The sequence below is a fragment of the Elephantulus edwardii genome, unplaced genomic scaffold, assembly GCF_000299155.1.
Source record: "Elephantulus edwardii isolate Elephantulus edwardi_28Jun2011 unplaced genomic scaffold, EleEdw1.0 scaffold00116, whole genome shotgun sequence".
In the NCBI taxonomy this organism is placed as follows: domain Eukaryota; kingdom Metazoa; phylum Chordata; class Mammalia; order Macroscelidea; family Macroscelididae; genus Elephantulus; species Elephantulus edwardii.
Window position 1 is genome coordinate 921,978 of NW_006399866.1, and position 17,419 is coordinate 939,396.

At 52.6% G+C, this 17,419-nt stretch overlaps 1 protein-coding gene across 1 annotated transcript in view; it reads left to right on the forward strand.

Annotated features, from left to right (window-relative positions):
* Positions 1-123: 123 nt before the first annotated feature.
* Positions 124-17,419, forward strand: part of FIBCD1 (fibrinogen C domain containing 1) — a 51,617-nt gene continuing 34,321 nt past the window's right edge. The window contains exons 1-4 of the mRNA XM_006892447.1: positions 124-195; positions 10,203-10,682; positions 14,873-15,032; positions 15,995-16,131. Of these exons, the coding sequence (XP_006892509.1) occupies positions 124-195; positions 10,203-10,682; positions 14,873-15,032; positions 15,995-16,131 (849 nt within the window). The remainder of the gene's footprint in view (positions 196-10,202; positions 10,683-14,872; positions 15,033-15,994; positions 16,132-17,419) is intronic.

Genomic DNA, 17,419 nt, shown 5'->3' on the forward strand with positions numbered 1-17,419 from the left:
CGCGCACACACACCCGCACCCGCTCCCGCTCGCCCGGGCCGCCCCGAGTCCGCGCCCACCTCGGCGCCTTTGCGCTCTGCAGCGGCGCGCCTCATCCGACGCCCCCGCCAGTCCTGCCGGAAGATGGTCAACGACCGGTGGAAGACCATGGGCGGCGCTTCCCAACTTGAGGACGGTCCGCGTGAGAAACCCCAGGTACGCGCGGGCCCGGGTGCGGTGACATGAGTCCGCACCGCTGTGGCCACTCCAGCCCAAGAGGCGAGCTCTGGCCCGGGCGTGGGGGGTACTGGAGTTTAGGGCACACCTGCCAGAGGCTGGGGTGGCCTGGCGCGGGCTCTTTGCTTTCATCCTTCCCCATCAGAGGCTTGAACTCGGGGTGCAGGGGACAGCGCCCCCCAGCAGAGATCCCAGGTCCACGTGGGGAGGGGTTTTGAGATAGACTCTCTAGTTCTTTGTGACCACAGTCAAATCACACCCCTTGCTGAACGTCTGTTTTCTCACCTCTGTGATGGACATATTGTTGCTGTTGTTATGTGCCATCAAACAACTACCACTCATGGACCCTATGAACAATGGCCCTGAACCTTGTTCTGTCCTGAGCCAACCTCACCATCTCGGACACACCTGATCCCATTGCAAGTCACTGTGTTAATCCATCTCTTTGGAGTCTTTTTTAGTCCCTGCTCTGGCAGTGACCCTGCACAAGGGCTAGGATTTGAACCCCTGGATCTTCTTGGGATCTTCATGTTTTAGCCAGTCCCCTGCATACAGAAAGCGGTCAGTAAATTGTGGATGTAACGTTCCAAGTGTGGTGATTCTCCAGCTTCCACAGTTAAAGACTGGAAGGCTCAGAGAGGGATTGGCTCCTGCCTGAGGCCACTCAGCTCTGCAGGGATTTGAACCAGGGTCTGTGCACTCAGGGGCTGCTTGTTGCACACTTCCTGCTGCTTCTTCAGGGCCAGGGGAGGAGAGCTCTGAGGGTGCCTAGGGCTGTGTCCCAGAGGCGACTAAGGGCAGAGCTCCAGAAATGGTCAGAGAGCAGGCTGGAGAAGGGACGCAATTTGGAGGGACTGCTTCGGGGCTGCCCTGGGCCAAGCATCAGGGGACTGGGGTAGGCAGGCACAATGCGGAAATCCTGTTTGCCAAGGAGAAGAAATAATGGGACTGCCCATTTTAAATTTTAAATTTCTCCCAGACAGATGTCATTGGGGAAGGAACAGTCGTGTTTGCAGCAGTAGGAGGGGGGCGGCAGGGGCAGAGCTCCCCTCCCCTTAGAAACAGCAACATGCTCAATCTTTCTGAGGTGACACTGCCATGGTGTGGGGGGGGCCCAGCCCTGTGCAGTTTGTAAAGCCCTTCCCTAGCCATCTGCACCAGTTCTTCCTAAAGCAGCCTGGGAGCTAGATCAGGATGCTCATGTCACAAACCAAAGAATAGTTGCTCAGAGATGTCAAGACATTTGCCAAAGTCACACAGCATGTTAATAAGAGAGCTATGATTCCAACCTAGGTCTGAACCACAGCCTCTCTCTATGCCTCCCAGTTCCTTCCCAGACACCCCCTTGCTAAGATCTGACCTTTCTCCTTCCTTAGCAAGAGCAGCCCCAACCCCTACACTTACTGTTCAAGGCGGTTAGTGGTGGCCTGGCCCGTTCTCCTTTCTCAATAGGCACCTTACATGTGTAGCTTCTTTGACATCCACATTGGTCTGCTCTATTTCCAGACCTTCGCTTGTCCTATTGGCTCCACCAAGCGCCCTGGTGTGTGTGTATGTGCATGTGTGTGCACACGCACACAGGGAAACCCTGCATATATTTCAAAGCCCAGCTCAAATGCAATCTCCTTGGGGAAGCCTTCCCTGATGCCCAGTGGCTGTTCTTCAAAGTCTCCTCAGCAGTTTAACCTCAGCCTTTCTCTCATGGTCTTTTCCCCTATCCATGAGCCTCCCCACCTCATCTGGAGCACCATTTGGATACACGCTTGTCTCTGGGTTCCCCCTCTCCCCAGGTCCAGGCCCCAGCCCACCACTCAGGCAGGCAGCTGGTATTTGCAGAACTGAGTTATCTGAAGCCCCAGCCAGGAGGAGCCTCAGGAGAGATATGCATGAGCCTTGCGCTGTCTGAGGGGAAGATGGGCTTTAAGGTTTCGTGGCTTTGGGGCCTCTTGGGCCAGGTTCAGCCTCTCACTGTTATTCCCAAGGGATTCCAGCTGCCACCAGGCCAGAGCCCAGGTGTCTACCTCCTGCCTTCAGAGTCATCAGATCTGTGGTCCCAGTGGCCTAGGCCAATATAAAACATCAGCCTGCCTTCTCCGCCCCTTGGTGACCCAGCATTAGACAAGTAGTCCCCTGTGCCAGCCCAGGTTTGTCTGACATTTTAGATAAGCAGGGTGGCCTTTCTCATGCTCAACATAGAGACCCCCTCTCCTGCCTTCTCCCTTCCCTCTCTTCTCGTTTCATCCCAGCCATCATTTGCTGTGTGACTATGGGTAAATTATTATGCCACCTCTCTGGGCTTGAACCTGTAAACTGAGAACAGCAAGCCATACTTCCTCTTCCCTTCACAAGGGCTCTTGAGAAAGTCAAGGGACATTCTAGTGTGTTCTGCAAACTGTGAACGCTGTGCACCTGTGAGGCAGGTGGTTCTCTGAACAAAGCAGCCCGTCACCTTTCACAGGCTGCCCAGGTCTCCCCTGCCCCACATAGGGAAAGCCATTGATCCAGCCAGCCAGCTCAGTGGAAGGACTAGGGGAGGCGCTTTACTGAGACACAACCTCGAGTGAATTAAAGGCCAGTTCCCACCCCAGGTACCAGTTGGTCACATATGCACATCTTAGTCATAGACACCCCAAGACACTGGTGGGACAATTAACCCATTTGGTAGATGAGGAGGTCAAGGCAAAGAGAGCTGGGACTGGGACCCTTATGCTTCTGTAGGGAGATGAGGCCAGAGAGGCTGGCTGTTCAGCGTGTCATGTAGTTCTCTGGGCACTCAGAGCTGCGCTGCCAAAGACGGGCCCACCCCTGCCCTTTCTGCCCACCCTGTCCATCCTTACCCTGCCCTCACACAGTGGCTTGGACCAGTTACCGGACTTTGTTCAAGTCTCTTCACCCACAGAAAGAAGGCACTCTCACTCCCTTGGGCAGAAGATGACAATGAAGTGATATTTGCCAGTAGTTTGGAGTTGCTTAAATGAAAGACTCTAGAAATAGACCTCATTTAGTCAGCACGCAAACTTGGCCCCCAGGGCCATCTTGTTTCCAGCAGGCCTCAGTCCACGTAGCGCCACAGAAAGCTGACCTCAACGGTCCAAGACCACCCATCTCAAGCAGCGTGTCCTCTGATGTTCGTCCTGATGTCCAGCCTGAATCCTGCACACATTTCATTCACTCAGCTATTTATAGAGTCCCTACCTCGAGCTAGGAGAGACAGCCATGAACCTGGTGGATATGACTGTGCTTTAAGAAGCTCATAATCTCGTGGGGGAAACAAAACGGGCTCACCAGTCAGGTGTTGTTACAAACTGTGATGGGTGCTATAAAGAAAAGATAGACTCCTGCTTCCTCCTGGTGCCACTGGCTTGCAGCGAGGTCACGAAATAGTCATAACATTAGGAAAGAGACCTTTGAGGGATTATAAGCCAAGAACTCTCTCTTCGCTCATTGTTTCTCGAGTATCTAGCTCGCTGGTGAGGCAGTGACAGGGAGGCTAGAAGCCCAGCTGGGGTGCAGGGAGTACAGACAGCAACCTGGAAGAGGTGATTTTTTATGAGTCGTGTTAAGTAGACAGGTCCCCAAGGAGGGACTAGCATGTCCCACATGTGTATTTGAAGGAGATCTGGTGACCCAGACAGAACAAAGCAGGGGTGGAGGAGGGTAAGTTTGAAAATGGTGAGGCCTAGGTTGGGGAAACTGAGGTACCTTAAGCCTAGAGGACAAGCAAAACGTGCTCCTGAGACCTTGGTAGCCCAGGTAGGGAGGGGTATTTAAGCTGGGCCGTGTCTGATCTGCTTGGCCTTTGGAAAAGGCCTTGGCTGCACTTCGGAGAGGGCTGTAGGAAGTCAGTGAGGCCCACTGACAAGATTTAAGGACAGGCAATAGGGCCTGACTAGTGCAGGAGCTGGGGACACAGGGACATGTGGGACAAGGATGGAGGAGGTGGAGAGCACAGAGCCAGGCGACTGGTTGGGCATGAAGGGTGAGGAGGGAGTCAAGGAGATGCTGCCTTTGGAAGGGCAGCTGCTGCGTGTGGGACACCCCTAGATTAGGAAATTCTGGAGCCCAGGTTTGGGTGAAGAGATGGCTGATTTGTGGTATGAGATCTGCAGCGTTGTCCAGGAAGCTGTATGCTATCCTGTAGGAGTGAGGGGACCCTCGCAGCCAACAAGAACCACTCCCCGCCCCAGTTTCACCCAGAGCTGAGTACCTCCTGGAGAGTAGGAGAGCTCAGGGCACGTGGAGCTGCTAAGTTTAAAGGCTCCTCAAATCCTGTGTTTTTGTTCCCTTGGACACCTCCAGCCATTTCTCCCTGGATTTATCATGAAACCTGAGGCTTCACTCACCCCTAGGTATTTAAAAGACCCAATAGAACAGGCGCTGTTATTCAAATGACTGCAGACCTCCCCCCTCACTCCCTAGGACTCCAGGATTTTGAGCTGAACAACCAGCTCCTCCTTCTCTGGGATCCTACTGGACTCCTACTGGGCCCAGCAGCTCAGAGTTCAACCAGGTTTGAGGGAGGCGTGACAGGGATTCCCTGAGGCAATGGATGGGAGCAAACTTATAGAGCCTGCCCTCCCACCTGACCCCAAAGGCCATTGCCTTCATCTCTGTGCCACAGCCCCTGCCTGGCCCCCTTGGTTTTACAGCCCAAAGCCCCGATATAAATTTGTCAGATATCTGTCCTGCCATGGCTAGGACAGTCCTGGGAATAAGATGAGGGCATGTGCAGATCAGCCCTCACTTGTATCAAACCTTTCCTGACCTCCTCCTCAAGACCAGTGGGAGTAGGAGACTTTTTTATTCCCCCTGTAAAGCAAAGAGTGTGATCTTTCAGTCCATCCAAGGTAATACTACTGCCCAGCTTCCCAAGAAAACAAGGGAGAAAGGGAGGGTGTAAGGCTGAGTAGGATTATCTAGCTGGCACTTTGGCAAGAGTCTCTGCCTCCTGCACGCTACTCTCCTTTGCCAGATCCTCATGGCCTCTGCTTGAGACCGAGGACTCAGGAGAGGCAGCCTCCACAGACGTCCTCAACACAGTGACTACAGCAGTGGGCTTGAGAAATCGTGATGGTGGCGCAGGATAGGGCAAGGTTCCATCTGTTGTTCATAAGGTAAGAGTTGTTATTGACTTGATGACATCTAACAACAACAATAGGGCTGCCCACCTCCTGCCTGCACCTTGCCATCAGCCCACTTTATCCTTACCATAGTAAGGATTTCCTGGGTAACTTTTGGCCCTGGGCTAAGCACTGGGGGGCACTCACGAACAAAGCTGAGTTCCCTTTAGCTGGGAGCCCAGGCAGATGTTGAGAGGTAGAAATGAGTCTCAAACTCATCTCGTGTGTCCTGGCCTCAAAAACTCCTTTCCACCCGCAGTGCTGGAGAGCCGGGCGTTTCCTGTGGCTCTGTCGCCTCCCGCGGACCCCAGGCTGTGCACCCGGCTCTGCCTAGGCCAAGGCTGGTTAGTCTACTCCAGACCCACAGCAGACTCCTTGGGCTGCAAACCTTGAAAGCCCTCCCCCTCCTTATTATCTTGGGCAGATTTCTTTGCAAGGCACGTAAGAGACAGCCTATAAAAGCGAACAGTACTTCATCTTTAAGGTGGTCTCTGAAGACTAATTCTCCTCTGCTGAGTGGCCTGTTTCATCTCCAAGCTTCATCATCCCCTGCTCACCCGCCTGGCCCTCTATGGACCCCTGCAGCTTTCTCCAGCCCCTGTCCCACTCCCCCATTCTGCCTTCCCCCACAGAGGCCAGGACAGAGGGAGGAGGAGGGTGCTTGATAGTGCTGGCATCCTGGAGACGGAGAGAGGATATGCTGGCCACTACCAGGTCAACCCTGGTCTCGCCAGCCAGAAGACCTTAAAGCCACACAGTCTATGGATAAACTCAGAGCTGCTTGCTTGGGGCAAGGTGGACGATGGCTGCACCTAGGGAGCGTGTGCAACAGGGACTTGCTGACACAGAAATTTGTCACTCAAACCTCAGCAAGGCTTTACTAAGAGGAGAGACCCTTATAAGAGGCTGGGCAGGTGGCCCTGGCAGAGATGAACACAGTCCCAGAGCCTGCTACCCAGGGTTCAAGTGATGGCTCGGTCACTGGGTCCCCGAGGGACTGTGGGCAAAGGTTTGTCCTCTCAGTGTTTCTGTTTGCAAAATGAAGCCACGGGGAGGATTTGGAGTTTTCAGTGGTGAGCAAATGGTGAGTGCTCAGAGAATGATGGGAGTGTGGTGGCAGCTGCTGACCTGTGGTGGCCAGGGGCCTAGGGAAGGTGAGACGTGCCTTTGTTCCATGCCATCTGGGCACAGAGTTAGTGGTGGCAGTGCCAGGGGACCCAAGGCTTAGCAGAGAGGTGATGACCCTCTGCCAGGGTGATGCTGCAGGTCCTGGGAACATGTCCACCTCCACATCGCGCCAGCATCATCATGGAGACGTCCGCTGACATCTCGCTTCCTCCCGGAAAATGAACATCAGGAGTTCTCTGTGTCAGGGGGTGTCAGGACGTCCCCACTAGTTAGCTCACTGCCCTTGGGGGCTCACACCATCTAGGACCACCACCTTAGACCTTGAATTAACTGGGCCCCAGTCCCCAAAAGGTGTCCACACACCAAGAGACATTAAGAGCCACTCTCTATGGGGTGTGAACTACCTTAGAGTGGGAACCAGACCCAATTTGTACACTGCTTTGTTCTCAGACAGTGACCTAGAACTAGTTTATAATGAATACCAGTGAAAGTCAAATGAATCAGTGAAAACTGTGAACAGTCGTGATGAGCGCCACTAGGGGAGCGCCACTAGGGGGAGCACAGAAGGTTGCCGGAACAGGAAGGGGAGCTCCCTCACAAAATAGGGGAAGGGGTGACGAGACAGACAAAAAGGGCTTCCTGGAAGAGGTGATGTCTCTTCTCCACTAAGACCTGAAGGAAGACAACAAGCAGGGCTGGTGGTTGGGGAGCATGGGAAGGGGATGCTCCAGGCAAAGAGAGCAATGGGCAGGGTGACCCCCAAAGGGAAGGGTAACTTGTCCTGGTCTGACTGCAGTAAATTGTGGTTGATGGCTATATGTACACACACAAAATTGTGTATGTACCAAGAAAACCCGGGCATTGTGTGCAGAGGGGGCAGCAGACCAATGCAGGGACAGCCCAAGGATGCTGTCTTATCTCAGCCACAAAACTGAACCCTTCCTTGGGAATCTGGTAGTCACCTCAAACCCCCCATTTTCTTCTGGTGTCGAGTAGGAACTTCAGGATAAACTTGCAGAATTCAAGTTAATAGAAAAGAAGCCATTTGTTCTGCTGTTTTTTTCTTAGTAGTAAGAGGCAATGATGTAAGAAACATCACTATTTTATGTTTCATTGAAGATGGGGGGCAGGGGGAAGCTGCCAATTGCAAGTGTCAGGTGCTCCCCAGCACCAGGGCTGTGAAATTTTAAAAAGGAGACCATGCATGCCAGCACAGACAACATGCAGAAATAGCACTGTGGTGGGAAAAAACCCCATCCCCTCCAGATGCACTGTACACATTGATCATGAGATAATAAAAACCACTAATATTTATTGCACACACACAATGTGCCGGGCTTAGCTCCAAGTGCTTTAATATACTAACTCCCTTAAAGATGCATCTTAGATTCAGAAAGTTTAAAATGTGTGTGTGGGGAAGTATGTGTCTTAGATTTAAGGAGTGAGTTACAGTCTGGCCCTGAGAGAGGGAGGAGGAGGGGCCAGCCCAAGCTCTGCTTCCAATTTGCTGTGTGACTCTGGACAAGGCACTTGCCTTGCTGGGCCTCGGGATCTCCCTGTATAGGATACTCAGTGGCTGCTCTTCCCGCCCGCATTTGGGCTGTGAGGGATTCAGTCCAGTGGATCTGGGCCCTCAAAGTGTTTGCTATCGCTGTGTGGTGCTTCGTGTGAATCATGCTCCCTGCTAAGTGCTTCAGGCACCAGGACCCACTACTGTGGAGATGATCCAGACTCGTAGCCACTGTATGACTCAAGGTATTGCCATCAAGTCAGAACTGATTGGAGCTGACCTTCCCTGTGAACCACACAGGAAGAGATTATCCAGCTTTCCTCCATGGAACAGCTGGTGGGTTCAAACTCTTTACGCACTGGGTCGACACACTGTGCTATAGGGATGTCAAGGCTGCAGGCCAGAGCTTTGAAGCTCTGGCAGCCTAGTCTGTAGGGAGTTGGGGAGGCACACTGCTAGCCCAGAGCCTGAGCCTGTCTGGCAGTCTGAATGGCCAGTCTTCTCTTGTACAGTTTACAGCCTCTGAAGACCCACTGGAGGGTCAGCTGTGAGTCATTTCTGACTTGACAGCATTGAGCTTTTTTCCCTCGTTGGAGGATTCGAGGGTGGGTTCAGACTACCAACGTTTTCTGTAGTAGCTTAATCACTGAGCACTAGGGCTCCTTTTAGGGATCAAACCAAATGCGTTGCCATTAAGACTGTTCCTCCAGGTTCTAAGAACGTAGATCTTTGTGGAGGACCCTGCCCGCCCCTCTCTCCTCTGCTGAGCAGCTGATAGATTCGTAACCACTGATCTTGCGGTTAACGTACAACATGCAACGAACTGCAGAGCTCCTTTTTAGGGACCACATCTCAGTTAATTGTAAATGGCACTGAAATGACCCAGGTTGTTAGGGCTTTTGTAAGGCCTCCCAGTCCTGGGACCCAGTTTTCAGACCATCTACACTGTCTCGTTCCCACTTTGCCTCTTTACCCTGATACCACTGTCCAAAGCCTCTTGAGCAGCTAACTGGAAGGTTGAGTTTGTCTCTGTCAGTTCAAATCCACTGTCATTATGGGGATTGATTCTCAGAACCCTCTCACCCCAGCTTTGGCCTCAGTGGAGGTAGGGAGACCACGTATACCAGGTGACCATAACACTACTCTGCCCTGCTCTTTGGCGTTCGTCCTGCCAGGGGCGTGCTCTGTGTGGGAGAGGGCAGGAGAGACAAGGTGGTTATTCAGTCCTGCTGTGTGCCTGAAACTGGAAAGCCAGCCATGGGCCTGCTGAGGCCACTAGGACCCCTGGAGTGTGAGTACCCCAGGCTGTAAAGAACTGTCAGTGAAAAGAGCTTACTATTCCCAAGACACTTGTTCTGTAGTGACAAGTGATCATTTTTAATGTCATAATTTCTGAGTCCAAATGGCAGGCACAATTCCCCAGGGAGGTGAATGTCCTTATTGCCTCCATTTTACAGACGAGAAAGCTGAGGCTCAGAGAGGCGAGGCCCCTTGCCTGAGGTCACACAGATCGAGATGCTCACACAGGAATGTGGACCCAGTCCCATCTGGCTGCAGAGTCACCACCAGATCTGGGAGGGATCCAGGGGTAGCTTTCTGTCCGTGCCCACCCCCTCTTACTTCTGGAGTCCCCTGACTTCTGCCTGGCTCCCTGTAGCCCCAGCTCCTGCAATCCTGCTCGGGACACAGTCCTATGCGGAGCACCAGGTGGTCTTGTCCCTCCTGGCCACCTGAGTATCTCGAGGGTGGCTTGCATGTCTCCCAAAAAGTGAGGCTTTTCCCGAGTGCAGGTGCTGTTTCTACAGTATTGTGCCTCCCCCACCCCCCTCCCCAACAGCTGCAGGAGCCGGAGGGAGGGGAGGGAGGGGTCCTCATGCCTGCACTATGCAGGGCACGTGTCTCTTCATAGGTCTTCCCCTCTCTCTGCCTCAGCCTCTCTTTTTTCTTTCCTCTCCTCCCCATCTCTTTTTCCCTGTATCTCTCACTCAGCTATTTCCCTTCCTCCTTTCTCTCTGCATCTATGGTCCACATCTCTCACTCACCAGCTCTATGTGGCTAAAGGCTCCTCTGAGCCTTGCTGGGGTCTCACAAAGGCCAAAGACCCATCCCTCAGGCTGCCCTCGCCCTGCCCACCGAGTGGAGCCAGCACACAGGCGTCTAATGTTTATCACTTTCCTCTGTCCGTCTGTCTGTCTGTCTGTCTGTCTGTGTGACCTCACTGGCCCCAGCGGCCAAGCTGTGGCTACGTGCTGTGCACCGTGCTGCTCTCGCTGGCCGTGCTGCTGGCCGTGGCGGTCACAGGTGCGGTGCTATTCCTGAACCACACCCACACGCCGGGCACAGCACCCCCACCTGTGGTCAGCACCGGTCCGGCTGGGCCCAACAGTGCCCTGGTCACCGTGGACAGGGCTGACAGCTCCCGCCTCAGCATCCTCATCGACCCACGCTGCCCTGACCTCACCGACGGCTTTGCCCGCCTGGAGGGTGCCCAGGCCTCCGTGCTCCAGGCGCTGACCGAGCACCAGGCTCAGCCTCGGCTGGCGGGGGACCAGGAACAGGCTCTGCTGGACACGCTGGCTGACCAGCTGCCCCGACTGCTGGCCCGGGCCTCGGAGCTGCAGGCAGAGTGCGTGGGACTGCGGAAGGGACACAGCACGCTGGGCCAGGGGCTCACCACGCTGCAGAATGAGCAGGGACGCCTTATCCAGGTAAGGGGCAGCCTGTGCCCTGGGAGCTTGACAGAGCATGGGCTTGCTGTCACAGCATGCTGGCCTTGAGCTGGGCACCTTACGTCCATAATCTCACCAAATCCCTAAGTACCAGGATACTGGGCTGAGATCCCATTCATAGATGAGTAAGTGAGACCAGAGAAGTTCCCAAGGCCACACAGCTCCCAGTAGCAACACTAAAACTCAAATCTAACTTCTCTTCTGCCATCTTACCCTGTGATCCCAGAGCAGGCAAAGTTAGGCCAAACCAAGTCTCAGGCCTCCCAGATGCTCCACATTACAGGCCCCAACTGGAGACAAAACTGAGTCCCAGTAGAAAATTACTTGTTCAGGGACACACCAACTATGTTTAAGTGATGAGCCCTCTTCCAGAATTTTCAGGCCAGAGAGAGATGCACCCCCTCTCTTTTGCTCCCTGAGTCCACTGCCAAGGGATGTCCACAGCTTTGTAGGCAAGGGAAGACCAGTTTTGAGAGGCCAGGTGGCCCCTGTGCCAGCCCCAAACCATCCCCAGCCCTGCTCCTGAGCCAGCCAGGCTCTGGGTCTAGTGCAGAGTGTCCAGTGTTGGCTCAGAAACAGCACCTGATGACCAGCAAAAAGCTTCCCCTTCATACAACTGGCCATTTACGACCAACTCATTTGTCTGCCTCCATTTTCCAGAAGAGAACACTGAGGCCCAAAGATGGTGAATTGTTCTAGGCTCAGTGCCAAACTCAATCTGGAATGTGACCTGGTGCCCTTCCTGGCCTCCAGCCCTGCTCCCTGTCACTCTTCTGACTTCCCGCTTCTACCAGCTCAGCTGCCCTAGCCCCTTTCACCTGCTCTGCATCCCCCACCTCGACATCCAGATGACCAAGCAGTCTGGTCACCCAGCAGCTCGTGAGCAATGGGCCTTTTCCCTCCCTCTGAAGGCTGCAGCTGGAGAAATTACAGTCCTCATCACCCTGTCTTGGTGACTGATGGGAAGGCGGCTTCCCGCTCCTGGGGCGGGGTGGGGGTGTGGAGCCAGCCTTCTTGCTGTCCCTTCCATCTGTGACTTCCCCAGGCACTGTCAGCAAGACTTGGGGAGGCCTTCAGACATTCTGGGTGATCTCAGTCCCCACTTTGCTCTCCAGGCGCTGTGCTCCTGGTTGGCTCAAGCTCACCCACAGATGCTTATTTTGAATGCTGAGTATGTGATAGGGGGTGGCATGTGGAGTTTCAGCATCCTCCCTCCCCAAAGCCTACAAAGAGGCGTAGAGCTATTCCTGAAAGACTAATAGCTTTTCCAGGGCACAGGAGAGCTCGGGCTCACCTGATGTATTTACTTCTCAAAAAATGTTTAATTTGACTCACTTCCCACAGAGTCCGGATGATTTCAGAGACAATTTGTCTTTGTGTCTCATACAGAGGCAGCCAGCTGGGGCTCCTAGTGCCTCTAAGTTCCCCTGTCTGATTGAGGCACAAACTCCTCAAAGATAAACCCTTGAGAACCCCAGAATTTCCAGGGGTGCTTATGGGAAGACAAGCTCCTGGGCCACCCCTGCGGTCCTGGGATGCAATCTAGGCTCCAGCTGTGGGGCTGAAGGCAGGCCCGGTCCCTCTGGGGACTGGGTTTCCTCACTTCCAGGATGGGAGCAGCAGAGCACACAGCCCTGACGAGGTGCTGTGGGCACCAAATTTCACAGGGCTTGGCCAGCCTCTGGCACCGCCGAGAGCCTCACTGTCATTATTTCCACTATTACTCCCTCTTTTCTGTTATGTTGGAAATTGTAAACTGAAGTTGAGAGCTATGGGGAGCTCTAAACTTAAAGTCCTTTCTATAATACCAGTTTACTAGTCAGTTTCAACTTGTGATAACCCCATAGGTACCAGAGTAGAACAGTGTTCTGTTCTATAAGGGGGGTTTTTGGTTTTCATTCTTTACTAGATTTCCAGGTCTTTCTTTTGCATCCCCTCTGAGTAACTCAAATCTCCAGCTTTTCACTTAGTATCCAAGTGAATAAACTAGTTACACTCGTTGTTGTTGTTGTGTACTCTCAAGTCTAAGCCAAGGCATAAGCTGAATCTCTAGCGAGTTCTCAGAGACAGTAAATCACATGGGAGGAGATTGCCCATCTTTCTCCCACGGAACATCTGGTGGATTCGAACCGCATACCTTTGTGTTGACAGAGCAATTCAATACCATTAAGCCACCGGATCTGATGGAAGCCACTATAGCTGAGCCCAGACCATGAGATACACACCTTGCTGTACAATAACCCCAGGAAATTGATACAGTTATTATCTCATTCTACAGAGAGACGGACTGAGGTTCTCAGCATCAAAGAGCCTTATTTATGCTTGGTCCCAACAACTACGATTTCCCATCACAGTCCTTCTGGCTGCATCTCACAGCTCAGCACTCACGGTCTGGCTTCCACGTTCATTCGAGTCATGTTTATATGTACATTTTCAAGTTTAATAATTTGCTGGTTTAAACCGAGGTCTTTCCTGCCCTTTAGCAAGAAGAGGCCATGCCTGAGTTTCTGGGGTGTCTTGGCCTTTCCCCTTCCTCTGACGCTGAGGTGACTCCAAAGGATGGTTCTCAGGAATGGTGTGTGCAGTTCAATCCACTGGGTCAGGAGCTCGCAGACTGTGGACTGGTCTCAGCCCCTGCCCACACGTGCCCCCTTGTAGGGCTTCCACCAAGATCCTCTACAGTACTGTGTAGTGATGCCCAGGGAGGAACCCCACCTGACTGGCTCCCTGTTCCCCATTCTCACCCCCGGCTCAGCCCTCACTGAAGCATCTGCTCAGCAGAGGGGAAACTAAAAGCTTTGCAGGGCTCCTGCCTGGGACAAGCCAGAGACTCATATTTTGTAAACAGCCTCTACTATATATTTCTATTTTCTGTCCTCAGATGGGCTGTTGTCTGCCGAGTGACTGAAACAGTGTGTAAAGACCTCAGCAACACTGGGCTCATTGGCCAGCTGGCCACCTGTCCCTGCTGCCTTTCAGGGACCCAAAGTGGGGAGACAAATACCTCAGGCCCCTCCAACATAGAGATGGCTGAGAGGCTCTGGGGGAGCAATGTCCTGCTTTACAAGACAGGTCCCTGCAAAGGGAGCAATAAAATAGGTAACATTCCTGAGCATGAAGGCTTGAACACATGCTAACAGGAATCTCTGCCTGCCCTCCCCAGATTACCCAGGTTGTGAAAGAAGAAAGTTAGGGGTGGAGGGCTCAGTCACCGTCCCAGGACGACATGGGTAATGGCAGGGGAGAGGATTGAAGCCGAAAGCCAGACAGCCACCTCTGGGGTCTGGGTCCAAACAGCCTCTTCTCAGGGCTGTACTGACCCCTCCGTGGACACACTGCAGTGACCTCAGCTCTGGGTCTGGTCAGCCCAGGGGACTGGTTTAAATCCTAGTCTTCTTCACTCAGGAAAACGTCTCCTGGTCCTCAGTTTCTGTATCAAAGAAAACAACTTAAGTCCTGCCTTCTTACAGTGAGGGTGAGGATCTGGTGAGGTTGTGGGCACCTGAGGAATGTTAGAGTGAAGTTTGTGGATATCAGTTTCCTTTCCTGGGGCCCAGCCTGAGCACAGGGGTGCACTAAGGCCCCTAGCTCCTCCCTGAGACTGAGGATCCCTGTTTCTTAGGCTCCTTCTTGACCTTGACTGGGCCTGACCCCTCAGAGAGGGAAAGGCTTTGCACTTGGATCATCACAGATCCATGGCTGTTTCAGGCTCCATGCTCATGTCTCTGGTCTACAGCACTTTATTCAGGGGAGGTCATGTGAACCGTGGTAACAGAGGAAAGTGTTCCCAAAGTCACAGGACTGGGAAGTGGCTGAGTTGGGTTTGAACTCAGGTTTGCCAGGTACTGCATGAGAGACCCCCACCAGTTCATCCCTCCCTGTGCTAAGTGCACAGAAATGACTGAAAAGCAGAGCTTGGTAACAGCATGTGCCGGCTGGGGCCACCTTGCCCCTTTGTCCTGAGCCTCTTGTCCTGAGTGCTCACTGCCCTAGACCAGCAGGCTCTGGCAGAGCATTGGCCCCTCTGATCCAGATTTTGGGGCTGCCATTCTGTACAGAGCCCTCCTCAGCACAGATAGTGCAGGAGGCACCCTGACAGGTGATGCGCCGTGTCCCTGAGCTCTCCCACAGCCTCTCCCTCCCCCTTTGCCCATCTTTGTGCTCTGCAGCTTCTCTCTGAGAGCCAAGGTCACATGGCCCACCTGGTCAACTCCGTCAGTGACGTCCTGGATGCCCTGCACCAGGAGCGGGGGCTAGGCCGGCCCCGAGTCAAGGCCGATCTCCAGAGGTCACCGGCCAGGGGAACACGGCCCCGGGGCTGTGCCAACGGTGAGTGTGGGGTGCTATCCTGTGGTGGCCTAGGTGTTCTGCCCAGAGGAGCAGAAAGCTGGGGGTGGGTTTGCCCTGAGAAACCTTCATGGCCATCCTCATTCTTACACCCCGTCCCCCAATTTCCCCAACCTACCCACAGCTGTGTGTTGTTTACTGTGGATTTGCTGGGGGTGGACAGTGCTGAGGCACCCGGCTGGTGTCATAGGCTAAGAATTAGGTTGCTACCAAAAGCTCAATGGTTCAAATCCACCAACCACCCCTTAAGAGAAAGATGAGGCAATTTGTTCCTATAAAGATTTAAACCCTTAGAGAGCCTATGAGGCAGCTCTGTTCTGTCCTTTAGGGTCACCATGAGTCAAAACCAACTTGATGGCAGTGGGTTAGGCGTTGCTGAGCACCTTGTCTGCATCCTGCCACTGAGCTTTCTCCTAGACCCTACAAGATGGGGTTATTGTGCCCATTTCCCAGATGAGGAAAGTGAAACAAAGGGTAACTCACTCCCTTAAACATACACGCATGCACCACGCTAAGTTGTCATCTGCATAACGCATGTTGTTGATGAGTCTTCCTCCAATCCTGATGGCACATTCTTCTTCATAGAGTCAGTGAAGGAGAGGAAGACCCCCCCCCAACAGGATAGACAGTCACAGTGACTTTAGCAATAGGTTCTAGTGTATCAGAGATGATGAGGATGGCACAGGATAGGGCAGGGTTCAGGTTGACTGGTCATAGGGTCGCTGTAAGTCATATTTAACTCAGTGGCACCTAATATCAACAAACTTACCCAGTGAGTGACAGACCCCAGGCTTGAACCCAGCCTGCATTCTTGCCAGACAGGACATTGCTGGATTGTCCACAAACAAGTCAGAAAGACCCAGGGACCATGTCAAGAAGAAACAGGGTGGTTGGGGACTCGGGTTCGTGTACCCAGTGGCCCCTGACCTCCCTCTCTGCCTCAGGCTCTCGGCCCCGTGACTGTCTGGACGTCCTACTGAGCGGGCAGCAGGAGGATGGCATCTACTCGGTCTTCCCCACTCACTACCCCGCTGGTTTCCAGGTCTACTGTGACATGAGCACGGACGGGGGCGGCTGGACGGTGAGTGTCCTGGCTGGGGTCCACTTAGCCAGGCTGGGCTTCCTTTCAGCTCTGTGGACAGTGAGGCCCCTGGAGTGACCCAGGAAGTGGTGTCCATGAGTCCAGAATGTTCTGAGCAGACTGTCTCCAGTTTTAGTCCTCGGACTAGCTCTGCCTCAGCCGTCACGGGCCTGGCCATGACATCCCCAAAGACCCCTGAAGTGGAAAGAACAGAGGGGTCTGAAAAGGATCAGGCCATTCCTGTGAGGCTTGTGATCCATACAGTCTGATGGTCTCTGTCACGGTGATTTGATGTCACCCTGGTCGTAGGGAGCACGCAGGCAGCATGTGAGCACCTGGGGTGGCTGTGTGCATTAACACTGCATATATGGACACGGAAATGGGAGTGTCGTGGACTTTTCACATGTCCTGACACATTCAATTTATTCCCCTCCTTTTTTTATCCCATTTTTTTAAAAATTGGCTTACTTACAAAGTTCCTATATCTTGTGTCTTACACTATTTTTCATTCACATTGTATTTTATACAATAGTTCTCATACATTATGTTTTATAAAACTAATCACCATTGGATCTTACCCTGTCTTGTCACCCATCTCCTTCCCATTTACTTCCCCTCTTCCTCCACCCAGCAAACTGTGCAACCCTGTGGTTTCACCCCTACCCACCCTCCGCTCTCCCCATCTTGAGTTCCCTTACATGTTTTACTAATTACCCTTCTATTTTCACAATAATGGTCTTATGTGACTGCGTTAGTTCACTCAACATAATGTTCTCCAGCCTCTCCCAAGTTACGTAGTATTTTTCAAAATCATTGCTCCTAAGGCTGCATATTATTTATTCATTTGTAATATTGTTTTGTGGATGTCATAAAGCAAGTTAATTTTTCATTCAATGATTCCTACACATTTTGCCCCATAACATTAATTTCTATGCTACAATGAAATTGCACTTTTCCTCCTTCTTCCCTGTGATTCTGATTTCTATTAATCCCTCTATACCTCTGTCTTTCTTTTCTTTAGTGAGATTTTGCTGATTATCCCCATATTGGATACTTCCTTTTCATCTGTCCATTTTAATACGTGTCTACTTTTTCTTTTTTTAAATTATTATTAAATTTAATTAATTTCAATGAACATTCACAGGGATTCTGGGCTTTCACTCCTTCATTGCCGCACCATTCTCTCCACCCTCCTCCCCAGTTTGTTCTTCTTCCCTGCCACCCGAATGTCTGTTTTAATTGTCCAATTGCCACAGTGCTTGTCAAAGTCAGTTCTGATTAATCTCCT